This window comes from Sinocyclocheilus grahami, unplaced genomic scaffold (genome assembly GCF_001515645.1).
Source record: "Sinocyclocheilus grahami isolate Dianchi unplaced genomic scaffold, SAMN03320097.WGS_v1.1 scaffold1132.1, whole genome shotgun sequence".
Classification (NCBI taxonomy): Eukaryota; Metazoa; Chordata; class Actinopteri; order Cypriniformes; family Cyprinidae; genus Sinocyclocheilus; species Sinocyclocheilus grahami.
In genome coordinates this window covers 357,665-380,094 of record NW_015506311.1, presented here as the reverse complement: position 1 = coordinate 380,094, position 22,430 = coordinate 357,665, and the positions used below count along the sequence as shown (strand labels likewise).

General features: G+C 34.8%; 1 protein-coding gene across 1 annotated transcript in view; it reads left to right on the top strand.

Annotated features, from left to right (window-relative positions):
* LOC107567192 (dedicator of cytokinesis protein 3-like) overlaps positions 1-22,430 on the top strand; it is a 278,352-nt gene that overhangs the window by 109,685 nt on the left and 146,237 nt on the right. The window contains exons 4-5 of the mRNA XM_016252833.1: positions 2,918-2,973; positions 7,222-7,318. Of these exons, the coding sequence (XP_016108319.1) occupies positions 2,918-2,973; positions 7,222-7,318 (153 nt within the window). The remainder of the gene's footprint in view (positions 1-2,917; positions 2,974-7,221; positions 7,319-22,430) is intronic.

Below are 22,430 nucleotides of genomic sequence, written 5' to 3'. Positions count from 1 at the left end.
GATCAATGTCTCAGTGTGTACAGTATACAGTATACGTGACATTTCTCCTAGCCAGCAATGATAATAAATAAAAAGCAAATTGAAACTTTTGGTGAAGTCTCTTGCTTCTCAGCTTTTGTCCTGAGAAAAAGACCAATGGTAATCTCACAAGTCTGCGTGACAGTTTCATAACAGATTTTAATGTCTCAAACTGTACTCAGATGCGTTGAAATTCAGAGGTCTGCACTTGAAATGAAACATTTCTCATCAAATTCTTCTAGTTTATCTAAACTATTCATATTATTTCTATATAATTCTGTATGTAATATACTGTACATACACACAATATATACTATATATATATATATATATATATATATATATATTTATTTATTTATTTTTTTGGGCCCAACATTATTTATTTATTTAGTTGTTTGTGTGTGTGTGTGTGTGTGTGTGTGTCTTTGTTTGTTTGTTTATGACTGTTTATTTATGACTTTCAATTTTCTGTAGAACAATAAAGAAGATATTTAGAAAAATGTTTAAAAAATGTTTAAAAGTTCAAAATAGTGTAAAGTAAGTAAAACATTTAAAAAAACTAAACAAAACCAACAACAACCAACAATAAATAAATTAAAAATAAAACGACAACAGCAACAACAAAAAACATTTGGGTTCAAAGTCATTGTGGTTCAAAACAACATTGGGACACTGAATTTCATTCAAAACATGAAACAAAACCCAAAACATATAAACAAAACAAAACATTTTTGTTTAACATTTCTTCCTTTGTTCTCCACTGAAGAAAGTAAGTTGTACAGAGTTATAATGACATACAGATGAATAAACAGTCACTATTTTTGCCTGAATGATCTCTTTAAGTCCTGATGTTTAATATTCAGCTGTCCTTATTTCCACTACACTCTCTATACACCGATCAAGTATGAGCAGTCTGAGAAAAACAACTTCTCTTCTGCAGAGGGACTTCTTGGGCTTTGACACATCTAGTCGAGGAACCAGGAACTTCCTGAGGTCGATCCCTTGAGCAATATAAGCACATAGGGATGGGAAGATTCCCCGATTCACTCGGTGCATCGGCATAAAAAGTTAACGATGCGATGCATCGGTTTAAAAAGTGTGCATCGGCTACAAGTTGTAATTTATTTTGCGATACATCGTGTCTAACATATTTGCATCGGTAAAAACCAATTCATATATATATAATTATAGTGGATGCGCTATACTTTTATTATTTAGAAAGTGACCAATAATCTGTGACGAATATTTTATATGTAGATTGATTTCTCCTCTCTAAACTGTTTCTCAAGCGCGCTCTCTCATCACCGCTGCTGCTGCGTGAATATGACGCATCACAACACGGCGGAGACCTGAGGAAAAACTGGGATTAAAGTCCAAAACCTGACTTGAAATAACCTAACAAATCAATCGGGGCTAAAGCGGTTCCATAAACAACAAATTAAATTCACACAATCTCACTAATTTGTGCACGCTTAATCTTAAGCTGTTGTGGCCTAGTGGTTAGAGAGTCGGACTCGTAACCCAAAGGTTGCAGGTTCGAGTCTCGCCGGGATTGTAGGTGGGGGGAGTGAATGTACAGCATAAATGGCTGCCCACTGCTCCGGGTGTGTGTTTACGGTGTGTGTGTGTGTGTGTGTGTGTGTGTGTGTGTTCACTGCTGTGTGTGTGCACTTTGGATGGGTTAGATGCAGAGCACTGATTCCAAGTATGGGTCACCATACTTGGCCACATGTCATTTCATTTGAGACGTGTTTTCCTCTGTGCATAACTGACATGTCACATGTATATTTTTCATCTGTAAATGTTATAAAGTCATGCAAACATGACCATTTTGCTGTCAGGAGTGGGCGAGTGAACGAGCGCTGCTGCGCGCTAAACAGACAGAGTGCAATCGTATAGGAGCGCAATAAAATAATAATAAAAAATACAAGTATATTTAAGTATAAGAGTAAAATATACATTTTGCTAAAAAAAATGTTTTTGGACATTAAATGTGTCTTTTGTAGAATTTTAAACCTACATATAAGTATTTTTATGATAGCAGTAACTGTAAAGGGACTATTGTAATAGTTAAATCAAATGTAAGCTAATACAGTACTAATTACTAAGCTCAAATGAGTTAATGTGTGTCTTATAGCAGTTAGAATGTAGTCATTTTCTTTATTTATTTTCATTTTTAATCAGTGATTTGAACTTTTAATTTAGTTATTTTAATGCTTTAAAGAACAATTTTAGATTGTAATGTTCTAATGTTCTGCTATCTGTTCTGCAAACTATAAAAGGTACAGCTGTTATAAAACCATAGAGAAAGGCTGCATGACTAGAAACTGTAAAAAAAAGTCAAAGAATAGTATGTGAGACAGTGGTAATATCATTATGTTCCTATTGGTCAGTGTTAAAGGAGCTTAGCTTAGCCTGACAGTTAGCCTGCTTTAGACCAGGTTAGTTTCCCAGCATAAGTTGCCACAGTGACTAAGCTTGATCTAGGCCTACTTTGCTTTATAAAACAGGCTTCGAGGCATTAAAAGTTATCATATTTTTCCATTGCATCATATTGCATCAAATCGCATTGTGTTGAATCGAATCGAATCGAAATCGTATCGCACTGCATCGTAATAGGGGTGAATTGTATCGCATCGGTAGCTGCTTCATATGTATCTTTAATGTATCGTATCATTGGCTATGTATCGAGATACGTATCGTATCGGCCTGAGTCATGAGATGCACATCCCTATAAGCACACAAGCAAAGATTATGACATGAACTGCGTCTAGGAGGGCTGCTGGAATCGACTTCTGCTTGCTCACATTCCCAGAGACGTGTCCACTCGTTCGCCCTCTTCATGGAGGCTTACAGTCGCAGAAACAGAAACGTAACATTCTTCTCTTTTGTTTCGCAGGGGATCTTCCCAGCCGGCTACGTCCACTTGAAGAAGGCTGTCGTCACAAACAGGGGGTAAGTGTCTTTATACTGATTCATGTCAAGCTGCTCCCTCAATAGAGAACAAATGGGTTGGACGAGGAAAGGTGACGGGGAGAGAGATGGATGGAAGAGAAGCGTAATCTATCTCAATCCTCTGATTCCCTTTCTCCTCTCCTGCTGGCTCACGAGTTTCATCACAAGCCTGAAAGGCTGAGGTTTCATCTTTTGGAAGATCTCTTACTCCCATTTCTCTCTGTCAAATATTTGCTTCATATATGAAGTTTGGTGTGACGTGAGACCATCAGCTCCTGGGATTCAAATGCTTCATGTATTGAATGTTTTTTTTAAGGGATAATCGATTTAATGGATAATCAGAGAGGTTTATATCGCCTCCCCTTGTGAAAAAGAAGAGTATCGCATGTGTAGTATACTTTAAATCTTAAAAATATATGCAGATAATATAATATTAATGAAATGAAAGTGCACTTAAAGAGAGACATTTTCATGACTGTTTCTTAACACACTTAAGTGAAATTTCAAGAAGTGCACTTTGTAATAAAGTCTAATTAAAAGTTTTGCTTCAACATTAATTTTAAATCATTATGTTATTGGTTCACTATGTATTTTAGTTTTCCATAAATGCTTTTCAGTGCATTCAGGAACACATTAGAATTATGTATTTACATACAGATGTACTTTCGAATGGGTCAAAAAGCTAAAAAAAAACTTAATTGCATTTAGTATGAATTTAAACTATAACACATTTTCATTTAATTAGCAATTAACATACTTTTAAGTGTCTGAAAAGATTGCATTCAGTTTGCACTTGAAGAAGAAGAAATAGATCACTGAAAACTAAAAATTACTCTTCCTTAGGCCAATCGTGATGTAGATGAGTTTATTTATTTGTCAAATTTGGAATAATTTAACATTGCATCACTTGCTCAGCAATGGATCCTCTGCAGTGAATGGGTGCCGTCAGAATGAGAGTCCAAACAGCTGATAAAAAAATCACAATAATCCGCAAGTAATCCACACCACTCCATTCCATCAGTTAATGCCGTATGAAGCGAAAAGCTGTGATTAGATTGTGGAAAGATTGTTTCGCTTTTACAGATTCATTCACAGGTTTGAATCTGATTCAGTGATTCAGTGGCACACTGAATGTTAATGGTTAAGGCATGCAGTATAAAGAGACGGAGAGAACGGGAAAGAGTGAGCAAGAAAGAGAGCAGAGAAGCTCCGGGCCGTCACTCCCAGTGGGAACTCACTGCCGAAAACACGCAGGAAAACTGCACATCAGGGACTGCACATTGTCGGTCAACAGCTTCTTCTGTTTGTTTTAGCTTTTGATGTTTTCCAACTTTTTCACAGGTGTTTGCGCATGGCACCGTGAGTTGAACTTCACAGCTTCCCTCAGCACTCACGCACATGCGCAAACAAGCCTGTATTGTGTGAAGGCAGCATGCTAGAGTAGATCCCAGCAGTCGTGTTCAACACATACATGTTTACAAACAGCTTTACTTAGAAAATATTACACAATTATCTTAAAACCCGTGCACACTCTCGTTCACCTTTGATAATGATGCATTATGCACTGGAACAGTTTTTTACAGTATTTATTTTGTTCATGTCAGTTACAGTGTAAGTGTAGGACACATAAACATTAAATCAGTAAAATACAGTTTAAATAATATTTTTATAAAGTTTAAAGTACTATTTTGAATATAGAAGTTTAAATATTTAATACACAAATATATATTTTAGGTATTAAATGTTATACATTATTTTTACACATTTACATTTTTTTTTTAAATTCTCGTTTACGTAATTAAAAAAAAAAAACACATGAATATTGTGTTATTATTATTATAATCATCAAAAAACACCAATATTTAATCAACCGACTGTTTAATCAGCTCACAACAATGAATTACACAACCATTTAAAAGTTTGGGGTCTGTAAGTTTCTTCTGCTAACCAAGGCTGTATTTATTTGTTCAAAACTACAGTAAAAGCTGTGAAATATCAGTTGCCTACTATTTAAAATACCTGTTTACTACTGTAATATATTTTAAAATGTAATTTATTTCTGTGATTGAAAGCTCAATTTTGTCACGTCACATGATCCTTCAGAGATCATTTTAATATGCCAATTTAGTGCTTAGTAATTATTTATTTAAAACAGTTAAAACAGTTGTGCTGCATCATATTTTTGTGAAAACAGTGATACAGGATTTTTGTCAGGAATCTTTGATGAATAGAAAGTTCAAAGAAAAGCTTTTATTTGAAATAGAAATTTTTTGTAACATTATAAATGTGTTTACTGTCACTTTTGATCAATTAATTTAATGCATTTCACTGACCCCAAGCTTGATTGGCTATCCAAAGGGTAATTTCTAAATGACTTAAAACTACAGATCATGTTTTAATGTATTAATGGTAGGTGACCCCATATTTGGGTTTTAGGTGATCCACAATCCATTTTTACTCTTAAAGTTCTCCACCACCTGAAAAAGTTTTAGACTTGTCTATGTAAATAGCTATGGTGCTGTGATGTTGTTGCTTACCTTCAGTTACAGGGAGTCATGTCCAGCCGTGTCCCGGGATCAAATTATAGCGTCTCATCAGAATTCACAAAACAAGGAGAAAATGACTCTGAAAGCTGTTACTTTGGACACATGTGATGATAAAGCAGAATAAAGACATCAATCTGTTTCCACCGTGTGTCAGAGAAGGACAGTGGAAGGACAATGAGGGCTGATGGATGTATAACAATATGGAGAGATGGATGGACAGGAAGAGCTAAAGAGACAGCAGGAAGATGAACAGGAGAATTTAATGCTATTGGTTTATGATGATAGCTCTGCATACAGTATGCTGTTATTTTAAAGGCCCTGTATGAAATGCTTTAACAAAGTTAAACAAATGATTTAAAGGCACAATATGGAGTTTTCGCCGCTGGAGGGTGCGCATTCAAAATAAACAAAGAGACGTAGGTGTAGTTTGATGACGCTGTGACTGAGTGTGGAATCATGGGAGTTGTGGTCTTCATCCCCACAGCTGATGCAATCCGACGGGACTCGGGCAGAAATCATGTTCATGGATGAGCTAATGATTTATTAATGTAGTAGAATGAAGCAGGGTGAGGCTGAAAGCCGTCGAAGCAAAACGAGGCCGCTGAACGAGCGTGACACACGGCTCGAAAGCAGCGGAGCTTTTATTATGCCACAGTCGACCGCTTCCGCTCCTTCCGGTCGTGCATATGCGGGGTAAATCAGCGCTGTTTTATCATACTAGATACATTTGAAAGTTCTGTTATAATGCTACTCTGTGTAGTCATCACCGGTCTATTAAAACGCACAACATATTAAAGCGTCTTTGGTGTTTCCATGTTTTCTACAAAACAAAACCGGAAAACGAGGGTGTATGACGTCATTAGCAGGCGACACAATGACACTATAGACACGCTCCGTGTCACTAGTTAAAATTGCTTATTTCTCTGGATTTAAACATTCTCTGAAACATTTGGGATACTGTAAGTACACAAATCAGCAAAATATATAACTCTGTTCTAGTGGTTTTGGGATATTTTAATAAAAAAATCTTACATATTATGCGTTTAACAGTAATTTTTAATATAACAATTTATGTCTATTTGTGATATATATATAATTATTAATGTTAATTATTAATTAATATTAATTATTATACATTTTATTTTATTATCTTTTTTCCCTATATATATATATATATAAATATTAATTAATTAATTAATATTATTTATGCATAAATAAAAATGTTATTTAGGTTATTTTTTTATTATTTTTATTTAAATATAGTAATCATTTATTACTACTAACTAATTTTGAGGATAGATAGATAGATAGATAGAGAGAGTTTTGTTATTTTCATTATTTTATTTAAAATAGTAGTCATTGCTTCTACTTTTGTGAATGAATATAATTAAAAAATAATTATTTATTTATTTATTTGATAAATAAATAATATTTTTGCACAAATAAAATGTTTTTATTCAAATATAGTAATAATTTTTTATATATATATTTTTTTTTATAATAATCATGTCTACTCACACTTTGGAGGGTGATCACGCTAACCTCTGGTCAATGTTTGTTGTTTTCTGCTTTGGTTTGACTAACAGACAGACAGACTTGATGTTATTTGGATTATAATTTTTTATAATACAGTATTCATTCTAACCACTTGTTGAAGGGCAATCACACTAACCTGTGGTCAATGTTTGTTGTTTCTGTGCAGGCAATATGAGACTGTGGTCCCGCTGGAGGACCCCATCATTACAGAGGTCACCTCTACGCTGCAGGAGTGGTCCGTCCTGTGGAAGCAGCTGTATGTGGTGAGTATCGTACCATCTGACGGGATCCTCCATCTTCACTCCACTGTGGGCAGGAGAGGCCATTTGCCTGTGCTACAACAACAAATATCACTCGAGAGGCTGGATTATAGTACTTTCAGTCATGGAACCGCCTTTGCTCAATCTAGTAGACAGTTTGAGAGTGTGTTGTCCAATATTTCATAAATATGTAGTTTTGAAGGAGATACGGCCAAAGACATACCCCTGGCACATGTGAACATACTGTAGAGCAACAATTAAAAAAATAGCACAGACTGAATGCAAGAATGTGTTTTTGGTGAACAGGCTGCTAGTAAATGAGTTTCTGTGCAAATTGTTTGTAAACAGTACAATAATTTACATAAAAATGCTTTAACAAATTATTTATTAAACAAAAGAAGAACAAATTTATAGAATGATTTATGAATTGTGTAATAATTGCATAAGAATTGTATAATTATGAGTTGTATAATCGGTGCGTCACATGATCAACTGCTAAATTCAAATCTGCTTTTGCGCTTTTCCTGGCGCTGAGCCAGAGATGGACGCACTCAGTGTTTGTCATATTATCACAACTATTCAGTGTTTTCAACCACTTAATGCTTATCAGACATTTAAATACACAAGTATTAGCACAATATACATTTATAGCTTATAAAATACACACTGATGTATAGGGAAGCCATAATAACGATCCTTACAAATATAATTTGATGACATGTTTTATTGATATCATATACACGTTGTGTAGGTAACAATAAAGTTTACTCTATTCTTCTCCCTGTTCACCAAAAACTTACTTTAATGTCTTTCTGGAGCAGAGGATGAATTTACATGTTGTAAATCCCACAGCTCGGATTCAGCGCGAACTAACATGGCATCATCATGGAAACAATAAGGCGATACGTTCTAAAATAATGGTTGCCTAAAAAAAACTCACACTGTGGAAGTCTGCTGGAATTATAAATGAAAACGAATTCATGAATCACACATTTGACAATTTATGTATTGCATGGTTGTGAACGATTCATGAAACAAGCATAATTCATTTATAAATCAATTTATAAAAGTTCATTAGTTCACATAAATATGGTTACAAATTAAAGCTAATTTATGTATGACATGGTTGCGAACAGTTCATAAAACACAATTATTGCAAATTTATGAAGCGCTCCTTTGATAGTTTACCCAAGAAAGTTAACGAACAATTCATAATACTCAATTATTGTAAATTTATGAAGCGCGTGTTTGATAGTTTACGCAAGAAAGTTTACGAACAATTCATAAAACTCAATTATTGCGGATTTATGAATCACATGTTTAATAATTTATGCAAGAAAGTTTACAAGCAATTCATAAAACATAATTATTGTGAATTTATGAAGCGCGCGTTTGATAGTTTACGCAAGAAAGTTTACGAACAATTCATAAAACTCAATTATTGTGAATTTATGAAGTGAATGTTAAGAAAGCTCACAAACAATTTATGAAACACAAGCATAAATGATTTATAAATTGCATGATTGTGAATGATTGCATGGTTGTGAAATGAGCAGAACAAATTTATGGATCATACAAATTTGAGAATTGACATGCTGTACAAATGGTTATGAACATCGTGAGCAGAAAGAATTTATGAAATGGATGTTCAATAGTGTAAGAATAGTTTTACGAATGATTTGGAAATGAAATTACTATGCTTGAGTTTCACAAATGAGGCACGTTGTGTCCTCTTCGGGCTCAACCAATGGCGCGAGTTGTAGGCGGGGCTACCGGTTTACAATCTGTAGCATGGAAATTGAGAAATGTGCAAATGTTTCATTGCCTGTTTTTCTTTGCCCTCCCTCCGAAATGCAAAAGGAAGCTTTTCTGAATTTTGTTATCTTAATGAATGAATTTCAAAGAGTACTTTTAAGTTGCCTAAGCAAAGGCCCATGAAGCTGATGTGAATAATGATTAGGCAGAAGAGGCTTTGTGGAAGTCATGAATGCGCTGCTCTCCTCACACAGAGGCTCTATGAGATCTGACAGAGCCCTTTATGTAAGCCTGTGCTGAGGATTACCTAGCATTAGTGTACGACATGACAATAGAGCATTCTCTCTCTCTCTCTCTCTCTCTCTCTCTCTCTCTCTCTCTCTCTCTCGTTTTTCTCTGTGACTCTGGATGTTTTAGGGATGTCAGACATGATGTAATCACTGAGATTACATAGAGGCTCTATGAGATCTGACAGAGCCCTTTATGTAAGCCTGTGCTGAGGATTACCTAGCATTAGTGTACGACATGACAATAGAGCATTCTCTCTCTCTCTCTCTCTCTCTCTCTCTCTCTCTCTCGTTTTTCTCTGTGACTCTGGATGTTTTAGGGATGTCAGACATGATGTAATCACTGAGATTTTAACTGTGTTGATTCATATCATTCGTCATTTCTTACTGCCATTTTGACTATTTACTGCTCAGTATAAAGATGACAGAGCATTTTTGTTCACACATTCATTATCCATTATTAACTACAAGCACACATTATGAATTGCATTGTTGTTAAATTGGCTTTAGTAGTAGTAGTAGTAGTAGTAGTAGTAGTAGTAGTAGTAGTAGTAGTGGTGGTGGGTGGTAGTAGTAGTAATATAACATTATTATGTTATTGATCTTATTTTACCATAAGGCACTGGTTAATAATAGTAATTAAAAATCAAAGCTTTATGGACAGGTAAAGTAATAGTATTAATCATTTTATATTACTGTTATCAATAACAATTGTTATCAGTAATAATAAAAATAATAATAATAATAAAAAGTTGTTTCACAAGTGAAAAATATATTACATTTTGAAAAAAAAGTCACGAAAACATGAACATGTTATGTAAACTATATTTGTTTAATAGCTGTATTAGAACAACTAAACTGCATAAAATATGATGCTATATTTTTCAGAGAATAAATGGTTTAATATTCTTAATATAGTTCAATGTTTGCTGTCTATTGCCCTATTATGTTTAAATATCACAAAATGAAGTTAGGTTTATGCTTAGAACAAGAAAAAAAACAATGGGGTAAGAAAAATTAATGTTATTTAAAAATACAGTATAGTCTCTGAAAATACATTTTAATATATTTTTCATTTTAAGGATTGTTAGAAACTGATTAAATGTGTTTTTGCAGTGTTCCAGCACACATCACATCACATCAGAGAAAACAGCTTGTTTTTGCATTTTCCTCTGAGGACTATTTTTAAACCGTAACATGTTTCCTCAAACACCTTTTTGTTCTCAATCATCACTAATTCAAAGACATGAAAGCTTGTAATAAGGCTTCCAGGATTCTGACAGCACTTGTAATGCGGCTCAGAAAATCAACGCTAATTTGGTGGCCGGCTGAATCAAGGATGACTAATTCGGACTGATTTGGGTTGCGTAACAAGGCGAACACAGAGCATCGCGAGGCTGAGACTCAGCTGATAGTGAAGATTCACTCTCCGCGGCTCCTGTTAGGAAAACGTGGACAAGACAACAAGCAGCCAGTCACGTGGAAACGCTTGTTATAATGATTGTAACAACAACCGTCTCAATTAAGATCTCAATGTATTTGGGACTCCGACCAAAGCCTCCACTCTTATCAGAAGCCAACGCACGCGATAAATGTATTGGACTAATTAGTCAACAGTGTTTTCTGAATTTGCTGTTTGCAGTTTGGCTGTGGCTGGTCTGGCAGATGCACTTTGTCATCTTCACATCGCTGTGGATGTGCTGTTAGCAGTATGTTAATATTATCATTAGCTTGGCAGGTTTGGCTAGGTTTGGGTGTTTATAACTGACAGTCTGGCTGTAATGTTTATTTAATTGTGTTTGTTAATTTTATAATACTATTTTATATACATTTTATAAACAATTTCAGGTGGTACATTGTACAAACTACTGATTAATACTATTAAATAATAATAATATTTTTATTATTATATTAATATTATATTAAATAAAATAATAAATATTAATTTATTCATTAATTCATACAACGGTTATTTCTGGTCCTCGAATCTGATTAGCTAGGAGCTCTTTCCATCCATGAGATATTCACATGGGAACCGTTTCACCACTTGTATCATAGGTATGTATACGTAGATGCCTCATTAGCGACTGTTTCTATGGGTCGCTATACATAAGCTGTCCGCCATATTGGAAGGGTCAACTTGACGTCATTCACCATAACAGTAACTTAAGTTACCAATGTTTCAAAATACAAACCAACACATTCACAGAAAAGAAAAGGTTATCCTGTTTCTTTGGGAATTTAAATCCCAGAGGTTTTTACAACCAGAGGCTGTGCAGGGTTGTGGCATCTTTGAATATTTATTGATTATTATGGAGAAGTTGACCGTTTAAGATGGCGGACACATCAACGTGCTTGGCGCAGTCGAATGGGGAATCTACCTATACATATCTATGGCTTGTATCACTCCACTTGCGCTATTTCTCTCAGTGAGTGTCATGGCAGACGCCCAAATCCACTATAAATTTAGAAATAATAAAGTGTTTGTGTCATAGAATGTATTTTAAAGAGTTTTTTAGGTGATAATGTACTTGTTTAGATTTCAAATATGCGGTTTGTTAATAAAGATAACGCCTATTTGAAAATTTACTTCAACGTTTTCGGAGATGTGAGCTCCAGGGCGTCAGCACTCATAAACCCGCCATCTTTGCCGCTGGCTCTGATGTCTCTATAGTGATGAAACCTGAGATATAATTTGTTTGGGGTAATTCTAACGGGCAGTCTTTGGTCTCATTAATCTATTATTTGTTCCAGAGCAAATAGTTTTGCTGAGGGCAAAATCTCATCACGTTATATTTTATGTAACTTTAATGCTGTATATCAGAGCGCTGACTTTGTACTTTTGACTGAATTGTCTAGCAACTTTTATGATGGCATTGTTGTTTATTAAATATTATTATTCAAGTTCCAGAGCAAATAGTTTTGCTGAGGGCAAAATCTCATCACGTTATATTTTATGTAACTTTAATGCTGTATATCAGAGCGCTGACTTTGTACTTTTGACTGAATTGTCTAGCAACTTTTATGATGGCATTGTTGTTTATTAAATATTATTATTCAATAAATCATATTTTATATAAATAATAGTAGTAATAATATTTAGTATTAATTATTCCACCATACGACAAGAGATTTATTTTTCTGAGTGAGTCAGCAGTAAAGACTTTTATATTGAAAGAGACTGAAACAGGGTTGTAAACAAGGGAATTATTTTTACTTTCTACAACAGCTTGTAAAAAGCAGCCAACATATGCACTGAGCAGCGCTGTCATTGTAAATCAGGATAGTATGACAAAGATATCGCTTTCCTCAGCATACATTCAAACTAATGTTTTATTGTGAATATGAGATTGAGCTGAAGAATTAATGTATAATTAATTAATACTGCTTTTAATACAGTAATACAATAAGCTTTTAATGAAGCACGTTTCTTCGTTACTAGTTCTAAAGTATCTTGTAAATCCACCGATAGATAGATAGAAAGTAGGGGTGACCCCGAATAGTCGAAGATTCAATACTTCGATAGGAGGAGCCTGATTCGACTACCAGTCTCACAGTCGAATATTCACGGGGTGTTATGATCATGCCATTTTGGCTATGGGGGTGCTCAAATGTCTGATTTCACATAGAACTACTGGTTTTCTCCCAATAAGTTAATATACAGCCTATTAAAATAATGCTGTAAATAAGAATCTGAAAAGAAAAAAGCTTCAAATAAATATTTTAACGTGCGTGAATAAATCCAACCACCCCTATAGAATTAAGTTTAACTTTCTATAATCCGTGAACGACGGAAGCATCTTGGCGGCAGGGATTTAAAACTTTAACAAGACTCAAATTGACACAGGCAGAGTGAAAGACTGGATTTTTTCCATCAGGTAGGGTACAAGTGATTTCAAAACATTTCATCAAATTTATATATATTGTGTATATATTATTTATCTCGTATAAGATGCATTTGGTTGAATTGCGCTGCAGTAAAGCGCTTCATTGTAGTACTATGTGATTATCTCTTCAGTGCGCAGCGCCAGCAGGACAAATAACAATGCAGAATATTAATAACTATGAATGGGACTGTCATATACATAACATTTTAATGAGAACACTATTATAATAAAACGCTGTGAGTTTAGTTGCCATGTTTCTGCACGTTGTTGCGTGAAGAACGCGTCCACAAAAGGAGTTAATTCAGAGTCTTACAGACATGTTCGTGCATTCGGGGCATTTTGTGCAGATAGCCTATAAGTCATAATATTAACGTTATGTTGTATAAATAACAAAGCGTATTTTATATGAGATAAATGATGAGTTAAATCCCATTGATTAAAAATCTGCTGCTTCATTCTACTGGTCATCTTCAGTGCACGCAACTCAAAACAGAAATGCAGAACATTAATAACTACTGTCATATACGTAATGTTTTAATGAGAGCACTATTGTAACAAATGTTGTGAATTCTTAGAGTTTCACTGACGTTTAATGTTAACTATCTTTTAATCAAAACATAAAACATTATTTACCCCGTTTGTATCTGCGAGGCGTCCGTTACACATTTTCCCTGTGTGTTAACGTAATTATGACTGTCGAATATCTGACTTGACTCTTAGTAATGTATTTTGCTCCACCCCCAAAACATATGATTCGACTATTAGTCGAATATCTGCAAGATTCGAAAATTTCGATTCGACTATGAAAATCCTTAATTGGGAACACCTCTAATAGATAGATCGATAGATAGAGCCTGTTTAAAGCCTTACAATGATCTCAGTTGTGGTTAGTATTAGGCTTGCTGCGATAGACGGTGTTTTCAGTTATACCGGTGTTAAGCCGCAACACCGGTTACGTCATTTGCCATGGCACCACCCCCCACCGTCATTTAGATTTTTTTAAAGTAACAAAAATAATTTAGCCTAGTTCAGTTAGAGGACAGACACTTTTAAAAAGTTAATGCTCAATGCAGCATGCCGAACCGTGCGTGAACGACAGTGCACCACGGAGCAGGAGTCAGATTTTATTTATCACGTGAGGAGAGTGAGTCGAGCTGACTGACAAGAGTGAGGTGAGAAAGACAAGACGATGGCAGAAGATTGTTTAGAAAGGAAATGTAAAGGTGCCTGTTTGGCAATATTTTAGATTTTGAAAAGCCTATTGACTGGAAGTTTTTTTAAACATTCGTTTCTTATTTATTTGGTTCCTCAGTGTTTGCTGATTACTTTATTTAAACTTTGTGTATTTTATTTATTTTATTTTACATCAAGGTGTATATGCCGTGCCTCCAAGCTTTCTTATTCATTTTGCTAATAAACGTTCTATGTTTCTTATTTATTTGGTTCCACAGTGTTTGCTGATTTTCATTTATTTTTATTCGTTTTGTTAATAAAAGTTCTGAGTTTGACGTTGTTGTTGCTTGAATTGAATCAACGCTGAATTGCCCCTAATTTGAAAGTGAAAGTAAAGCGCGCACGGCACTTTTTCAAGCTATTTGAAAGCCAAGAAATCAGAGGAAAAGAGGGAAAACTCAAACGAACAATTGCTTGACGCCGAATTGCAGCAGTTGCCGCTAATTTGAAAGTGAAAGTAAAATTTGCATGGCACTTTTACAAGCCATTTGAAAGCGAAGAAAAGAGGGAAACTCAAACGATCTAACACCCCACCCCAACGGTGATACCGGTATTACCGGTGTTGTCACTCGTCGATTAACCGGTGGGAAAATTTCCTCACCGTCACAACCCTAGTCAGTATTTATATCTGGGCCATGAAAAGTTTGCGTTCATATTGACTGACAGGTTTCCCCATCAACAACCTCTTTTAATATGCAATATCGGGTCAGGAGATGGTCACTGGGAGACTTGTGATTGATCTGCACCCTCGGCCGTATGGACAGAAATCAGTGGGATTGGGACTGCTGAGTGACAGTAGGCGTGTTTCCATTACAGATTTGCGCAAAACTTTGGCGATATTTTATAAATGTTGATAAAAAAGTATTGCGAAATGACGGCGTTTCCATTATCCAATGTTATGTGACTAAAACGTAACCTTTTGCCTCTCGTGATAAGTCATGGCAATGGATTTTGGTGGGATTTTGAATATTCTGGAATAAACACAAGCATTGTGGCCGCAATCAGCTTCAGTGGCCGTATCAGAGCCACACTGCACCGCAGACGTGTGTAGTGTAAATTGTCTAAGCATTAGTGGTCGGGAAAGCCCCTCATACTGGAGAGCGGCCATGTATGATGTGTTTCTTGGAGGTTAAAGTACATTGAAAAATAATCATATGACTTTTTACATACGCCATGTGACCTGTAAATGCGAAAAAGTCGTTTCCATTGCAGTTTTGCGAATTATTCCTTTTTCACATTGCCTGAAAAACTACCTCATGCGAGCGTAAAAACTTTTTTGCGATATATATGTGCATTTTTGCAAAATTGATGCGTTTCCATTAGGCGTATTTTCAATTCGCAATTTCAATGAAGTGTCATGTCATGATATGAAAATTCTCAAAGCGTCCGTTACCACTGAAGCCTGTCACAGAACATACTGTACAAGTAACCTCAGCAAAATATGTGCATATTTTAAGTGTTTTAGGGCTTAGTCATGCATATATTTGCTAAACGTCTTGAGGCTCCAAGTTAAAGTGACCAACCTTGATTATGCAAAGTAATACCATCTTTTATGACATTACTTGCCTCTCTCCGCAGATTATGGAAAAGTGCTTCTCAGATGTTTCATGAGCTTTTCTGTACACCAGTCGCTCATTACAGTATCTAAACTCTCCAGAAATAGGTTTCAGCAACATTCATGTCTGTCTGTCTCTTGTTTAGAGAGATATGTTTAGAGTACAAACAGCTAACATAATTGGTCAGGTTTGCAATATTTATTTAATCTGTTCAACATATAAACATATTTAAGCTGGAGACAAAACAAAAAACAAAAACAAGAACACAAAACAAAACAAAAACAAAAACATCTATTAAAAAATCTATTTTGGGCAGAACTCTAAATGTATTATTATTGGTAGTAGTAGTAGTAGTAGTAGTAGTAGTAGTATTTCTGTTCAGAGTACAAATAGCTAAACAAATTTCAGCAGGAAACAAAACAAAACCAGAAGTGCAAAACAAAACTAATATAAACCAAATACCTCAAAATGAAACAGAAACAAAATACAAAACAATAACAAAAATTTATATTTTGCTCTCTGTCTGAACAAATCCCCAAATCAAGAGGTCTTTATTTGTGACTTTTGTGTATTCCATAAAATACATGTTATTGATGCACTCATGCACATGTAACATGCTGCTTTAATGCTTCAGCCGGGCTCTTTTTACACACAGGCAGTTATTTTGTTTGAAAAAAAAGACCCGTTTGGTGCAACCCCCATCTGCAATGTTGCCTGCAGTGCAAACCAGACAAAGATGTTGGAGCGCATGTGTAAAAGCTTTTTTTTAATTTTCGTTCCATCAGTGTGATGAAACCTCATGTCACACTGTCACTTTGTCCTGGTTAACTGTCAATCATAGCCCACCTCACGCTCCCCATGCTAGAAAACCTTTTCATCCTCACACCTTCTGTCTAAACGTGGTCCATTTCAGAATGGCCATGTTTAATTTGTGCAGGATTTTCAATGGTTAGCATGTGGTCTTGCCGCTGTATGTGAAGAATGCGACTATTGAATAGTGTCATGTATATAATGCACTATTTGATTTTGGGCTTTGTTCAGACAGACAGCAAACATACCATTGATTTGTTGTGTTTTTTGTCTTGGATTTTGTTTTGTGTTGTGTTCATTAGCTTGTCTTGTGTTTTGTTTCATGCTTTTGTTTCATCTTGGTTTTTTTTGGTCTTGTGTTTATTTGTCTTGTGTTTTATTTTCTGTTTATTAGTTTGTTATGTGGTGTTTTTGTCTTGTGCTCTTTGTTTAGTCTTGTTTTTATTTCATCTTGTGTTTTGTTTTGCCTTGTTTTGTCTTCTGTTTATTGGGTTATCATGTGTTGTCTTGTTTTATTGTACATATATATTTGTCTCTGAACAAGTTCTATCACTTGGGCATGTCAGCTATTGAATAAAGCTAACTGCAATATTAGCTACCTGTATTTTTTACATTCAATATCCTGTTTCACTCAAAAAGTAAATTTGGGTTACATGCTACAAGTCAAGTATTTGGCTACTTTGCTAGTTGCTAATTATTGACTTTAGCTAAGGGGACAATATTTATGTTGCAGACAAAACAACTCATCTGTATGAACTAATATCAACAAGGGATGTAACGATTAACTGCGAGCCGGTCGAAAGTCGATTCAAATATGTGACGATTCAAATCGATTGAGATGCCAAACAAATCGAGATACAATTGGAGTAGGAGTTTACATGAATGTATCTCTGAGGGGAACTGACTATCTTTAGAAAAGTTTACATGGTATTTTCTTTTCATCTTGCCTCTGAACAATGCATATTAAAGTAGTGTTCATAAGCGCAGCTCTGCTTTGCTTACAGAGGTAACCCAGGAAACAGTGTATCGTTGCTGTTCATGAGCGCCATCTGCTGTCAGAAAGTGAATCTGCATCTCATTCAGCTCGTCTGCTGTTTCGTTCAGATATGATTTATGTAGTATAGTTTCACAAAACTAAAGTCATACCATTCTGTTTTTGCTTCAAATTTCGAAATTATACAGTCTAATTTAGATTAAAATCGTAAGTTGAGTGAATCGTTACAGCCCTAATATTAACATAGTTGGCCAAATTTAATGCAGATTAAGATCACTTGGCAACATTTATTTATGGCTTAAAGTTGATATACACAAAAATAACTTTGACTTATCCCACATTTTCTTGAAATGAATGAATGAACAAATTCTTGGATTGTAGGAGTCATCTTAGATTTATACTGACACCTAGTGGTGTGGATGTAGTGTTATGCAAAAACGCCTGTAGTAAGCTTAGCATGGTTGTTTTATTAGCATTTACTAGTAGTTTTTTTTTCCCTCCAGCTGGTTGCTCTTCAGCACTTTTCATACTACATTAGCCTGTGCTGGACTGTACATTTAGTGAATGTGACTTGTACAGATGCTGAGGGGTCACGACCCGGGAAGGCGAAATGTGTGGCGACAGCCTGAGGCTCATTGTGGTGCCAGGTTGTGGTGAATTCTGCAGGGATTCACACGTTCTGATGATGACACCACTTCCTGGCGTCAGTGTCACGTTTCTAGAAAAGACGGAGGTGAACTGTGGCGGTCAGAGTGTCTTTGAATGTGTTGGTGTGTTAAAGATAACTCACACCGTATTTCCATCATGCAGAAGTTTCTCGAGGAGGTCAGCTGTCAGATGGTAACCTTTTAACTGTATGCTAGCATTCTGCATTCATTTACAGAAATATTAAGAATAATTATTTCATTTTAAATTTATTTTTATATTTATTTTATCTGTGGCAGATATGCTTGTATTTGTATAATGTCATCGTTAATCTTTTGCATGATGCTACATCCACACCAATAGGTGTCAGTATAAAGTCCAAGATTTGTATCTTATATCCTCACTCTGACCCCAATTTTACAATTTTTAAAAACTCTAGTACATAATATCTTGCTAGAAACATAAACTATAATTAATTATTATAGATAATTTTTTATATACCTATATTGTTATTTTTTTTAAAAAGGGAAAATTAGAATAATTATATCTAATTGTTTAAAATTATATATAAAAAAATTAATTACCATTAATATTACATTATAAGATGATAACATAATTATTAATAATAATATAGTTTATTATGCTTAAATGTTTATTTTTATTTCATTTTATTATATATATATATATATATATATATATATATATATATATTGCACATGAATGCTGCACACTCACTGTCTGCTTTCCCTTACCTTCCAACAAGACAATGACCCTAAGCACACAGCTAAAATAATGAAGGAGTGGCTTCACAACAACTCTGTGACTGTTCTTGAATGGCCCAGCCAGGGCCCTGACTTAAACCCAATTGAGCATCTCTGGAGAGACCTAAAAATGGCTGTCCACCAACGTTTACCATCCAACCTGACAGAACTGGAGAGGATCTGCAAGGGGGAATGGCAGAGGATCCCCAAATCCAGGTGTGAAGAACTTGTTGCATCTTTCCCAAAAAGACTCCTGGCTGTATTAGATCAAAAGGGTGTTTCTACTAAATACTGAGCAAAGGGTCTGAATACTTAGGACCATGTGATATTTCAGATTTTCTTTTTTAATAAATCTGCATAAATGTCAACAATTCTGTGTTTTTCTGTCAATATGGGGTGCTGTGTGTACATTAATGAGGAAAAAAAATTAACTTAAATGATTTTAGCAAATGGCTGCAATATAACAAAGAGTGAAAAATTTAAGGGGGTCTGAATACTTTCCGTACCCACTGTATATATATATAGTAAATACAGTACTATGCAAGTTGTTGTTGTTGTTTTAGCAATGGTATAATGACCATATATAATTATCTCTTTATTAGAAAACAACCAGAAAATACAGAACATTTGCATGCAGTGTTAAAAAAAATGTTTCTACAGGCTAAAGTGGCAAGTATTTACTGTGACCTAAATGGAATGAAACCCTAATTAATGTCATTGCTTACACCTGTATTTGTCCTACTAATTTATGTCAAAATGACTGCTGTGAAAATGATCTGCTACACCAGGCTTGTGTATGACATTCTTGAGCGTTACATACACTTGTTGTGGGCGTTTAATTCATTGGAAGCTTTCAATCAAACTTTCAGTCGCATCATTCCACTCAAAATGCTGAAGATCACAGAACTTGGTGGACATAAAATCATAATTTTCATCAGCAAGGCCTCGCTCAAAGGGAAATCAGCAAACGAACTGAATACTTAAGATGTGGTATATTGTCCAAATCGATGGGATCATGAATGCTGAGAATTACCCACAGGTTTTAATTCATCATGCCATTCCTTATGGAAACCGCCTGATTGGGAATTATTATTTTTTTTTAGCATGATAACGATCCCAAGCAGACTGCTAATGCAGTGAAATTATATTTGGAGAGAAAAATAGCTGATAAAACACTGGCAGTCATGTACTGGCCTCTACAGAGTCCAGACCTGAATATTATAGAGGCAGTATGGGGGATCACCTGGACAGAGAAAGAGATAAAAGACCGCCTACATCTAAAGAAGAACTCTGGGAAGTGCTGAAAGAAGCCTGGTATAATATAGCAAAAGATTACTTCAGAAAACCTCAGGACAGCCTGCCCAAAAGAGTTTAAGATGTGTGTAGTGCCAACGGAGGTCACACTAAATACTGACTGTTGCCTGAAGTCAGGGCAAATTATGAAAATTGTGACTTTTGTTTCAAATTTTCAAAATGTTGTGTTTGTATCCGAATAAAGAGACAAATAAATAAGGATGGTCATTACATTTTTGCTAAAACAACAAAGCTGGTGGTGGCTTGTGTAAAACTTAAAGGGATCGTTCACCCAAAAATGAAAATTCTGTCATTAATTACCCACCCTAATGTCATTCCAAGACCTTTGTTCATCTTCAGAACAAATTAAGATTTTTTGATGAAATCCAAGAGTGTAGAAAATGTCATCCGCTTGAATGGCATTCTCTTGTGAACACGTGTACAACAGTTAGCAGAATCTAGAGTTCACGGTTTAGAAATTTTAAATATGGATATTTTTCTTACACAAACGGATCAAATCGCTTCAGAAGGCATTTATTAACCCCCCGGATCCATGTGGGACACTTTTTATGATGGATGGATGCACTTTATTTTGCTTCAAAATCTCAACAGCCATTCACTGCCATTGTAAATCTTGGAAGAGCCAGGACATTTTTTAATATAACTCTGATTGCATTTGTCCGAAAGAAGAAAGTCATATACACCTAGGATGGCTTGAGGGTGAGTAAATCATGAAGTAATTTTCATTTTTGGGTGAACTATCCCTTTAATACTAATTTGTAATAACATGATTATATATTTTTTTAATTAAAAGGTTATGATGATATGAAATCATATTGCTTGAAAGAGGAAGACGCTTAAATTATTTAAACAATTATTTAAAATTATTTAAAATGATAGTTTGTTTAAAAGTGCATTGCTTTTATAATAATACACACTACATTTTAGAATAATAGATAATAAATTACATTTGGGACCGTTAAGATCCCAGTTTTGCATTGTGATGTTTCTGGACAGAAACATCTCATTTTACCCCCAGTTTTTATTACAGTAATACTTTCAAATGTTTTACTCCTAGTAAAATCAAATCAAATCAAATATTAAGACCAATACAAAATAGGGGTGGGAATCGTGGTACGATATTATCACAATACTTCTGTCACGATACAATATTATTGCGATTTTAAATATATTGCGATATTCTGCGATATATTGCAATTTATTGCCTTTTTCCAACTTCAAATGATGTCCCCAAAGGAAAACTTTGACAACATCTGTTTTAACTATCTCACTTCAGTTTTATTGTTGCAGTGCAAAATGGGATTGTCAAGCAGACAAACTGACCAACACTTTCATGAAAACCTGTCATAAATGTTGTATGCACCTGGCAAACTTAACTATTTATATTACAGTCTAATCTAGTCCACCTTAATTAAATGTAAACAGGTATGCACTGCTGTGCTACTACAGGTATTTTGAACAGTGCAACTTGAAATTGTACTAAAAAGTCGTGCAGACCCTTCAGCAATTGGGGCATTTGAAAGTAAATCACTGTTAAATTTCAATTAAATTAAATTAAACATGTAGTCTTAATCAGAATTACAAAATTCTGTGACGAAACGGAAACCGAAAATTCGGGATGCACTTGGCCGAAAACCGAAACCGAAAATGCTTTGTAATGATTATGTAATATTTTATTAAATAATATAAAGTAATTTTGTAAGACTTTTTCAATTTAGCTCAATTTTAATGATACTGAATAAAAAAAAACACAAGCCAATAAAATAACCACACTTTTACTGAAAGTAACACAATAAAACTGGACAGAATTTATATTAATATTGGTAACACTTTACAATAAGGTTCATTAGTTAACATTAGTTAACTACTTTAG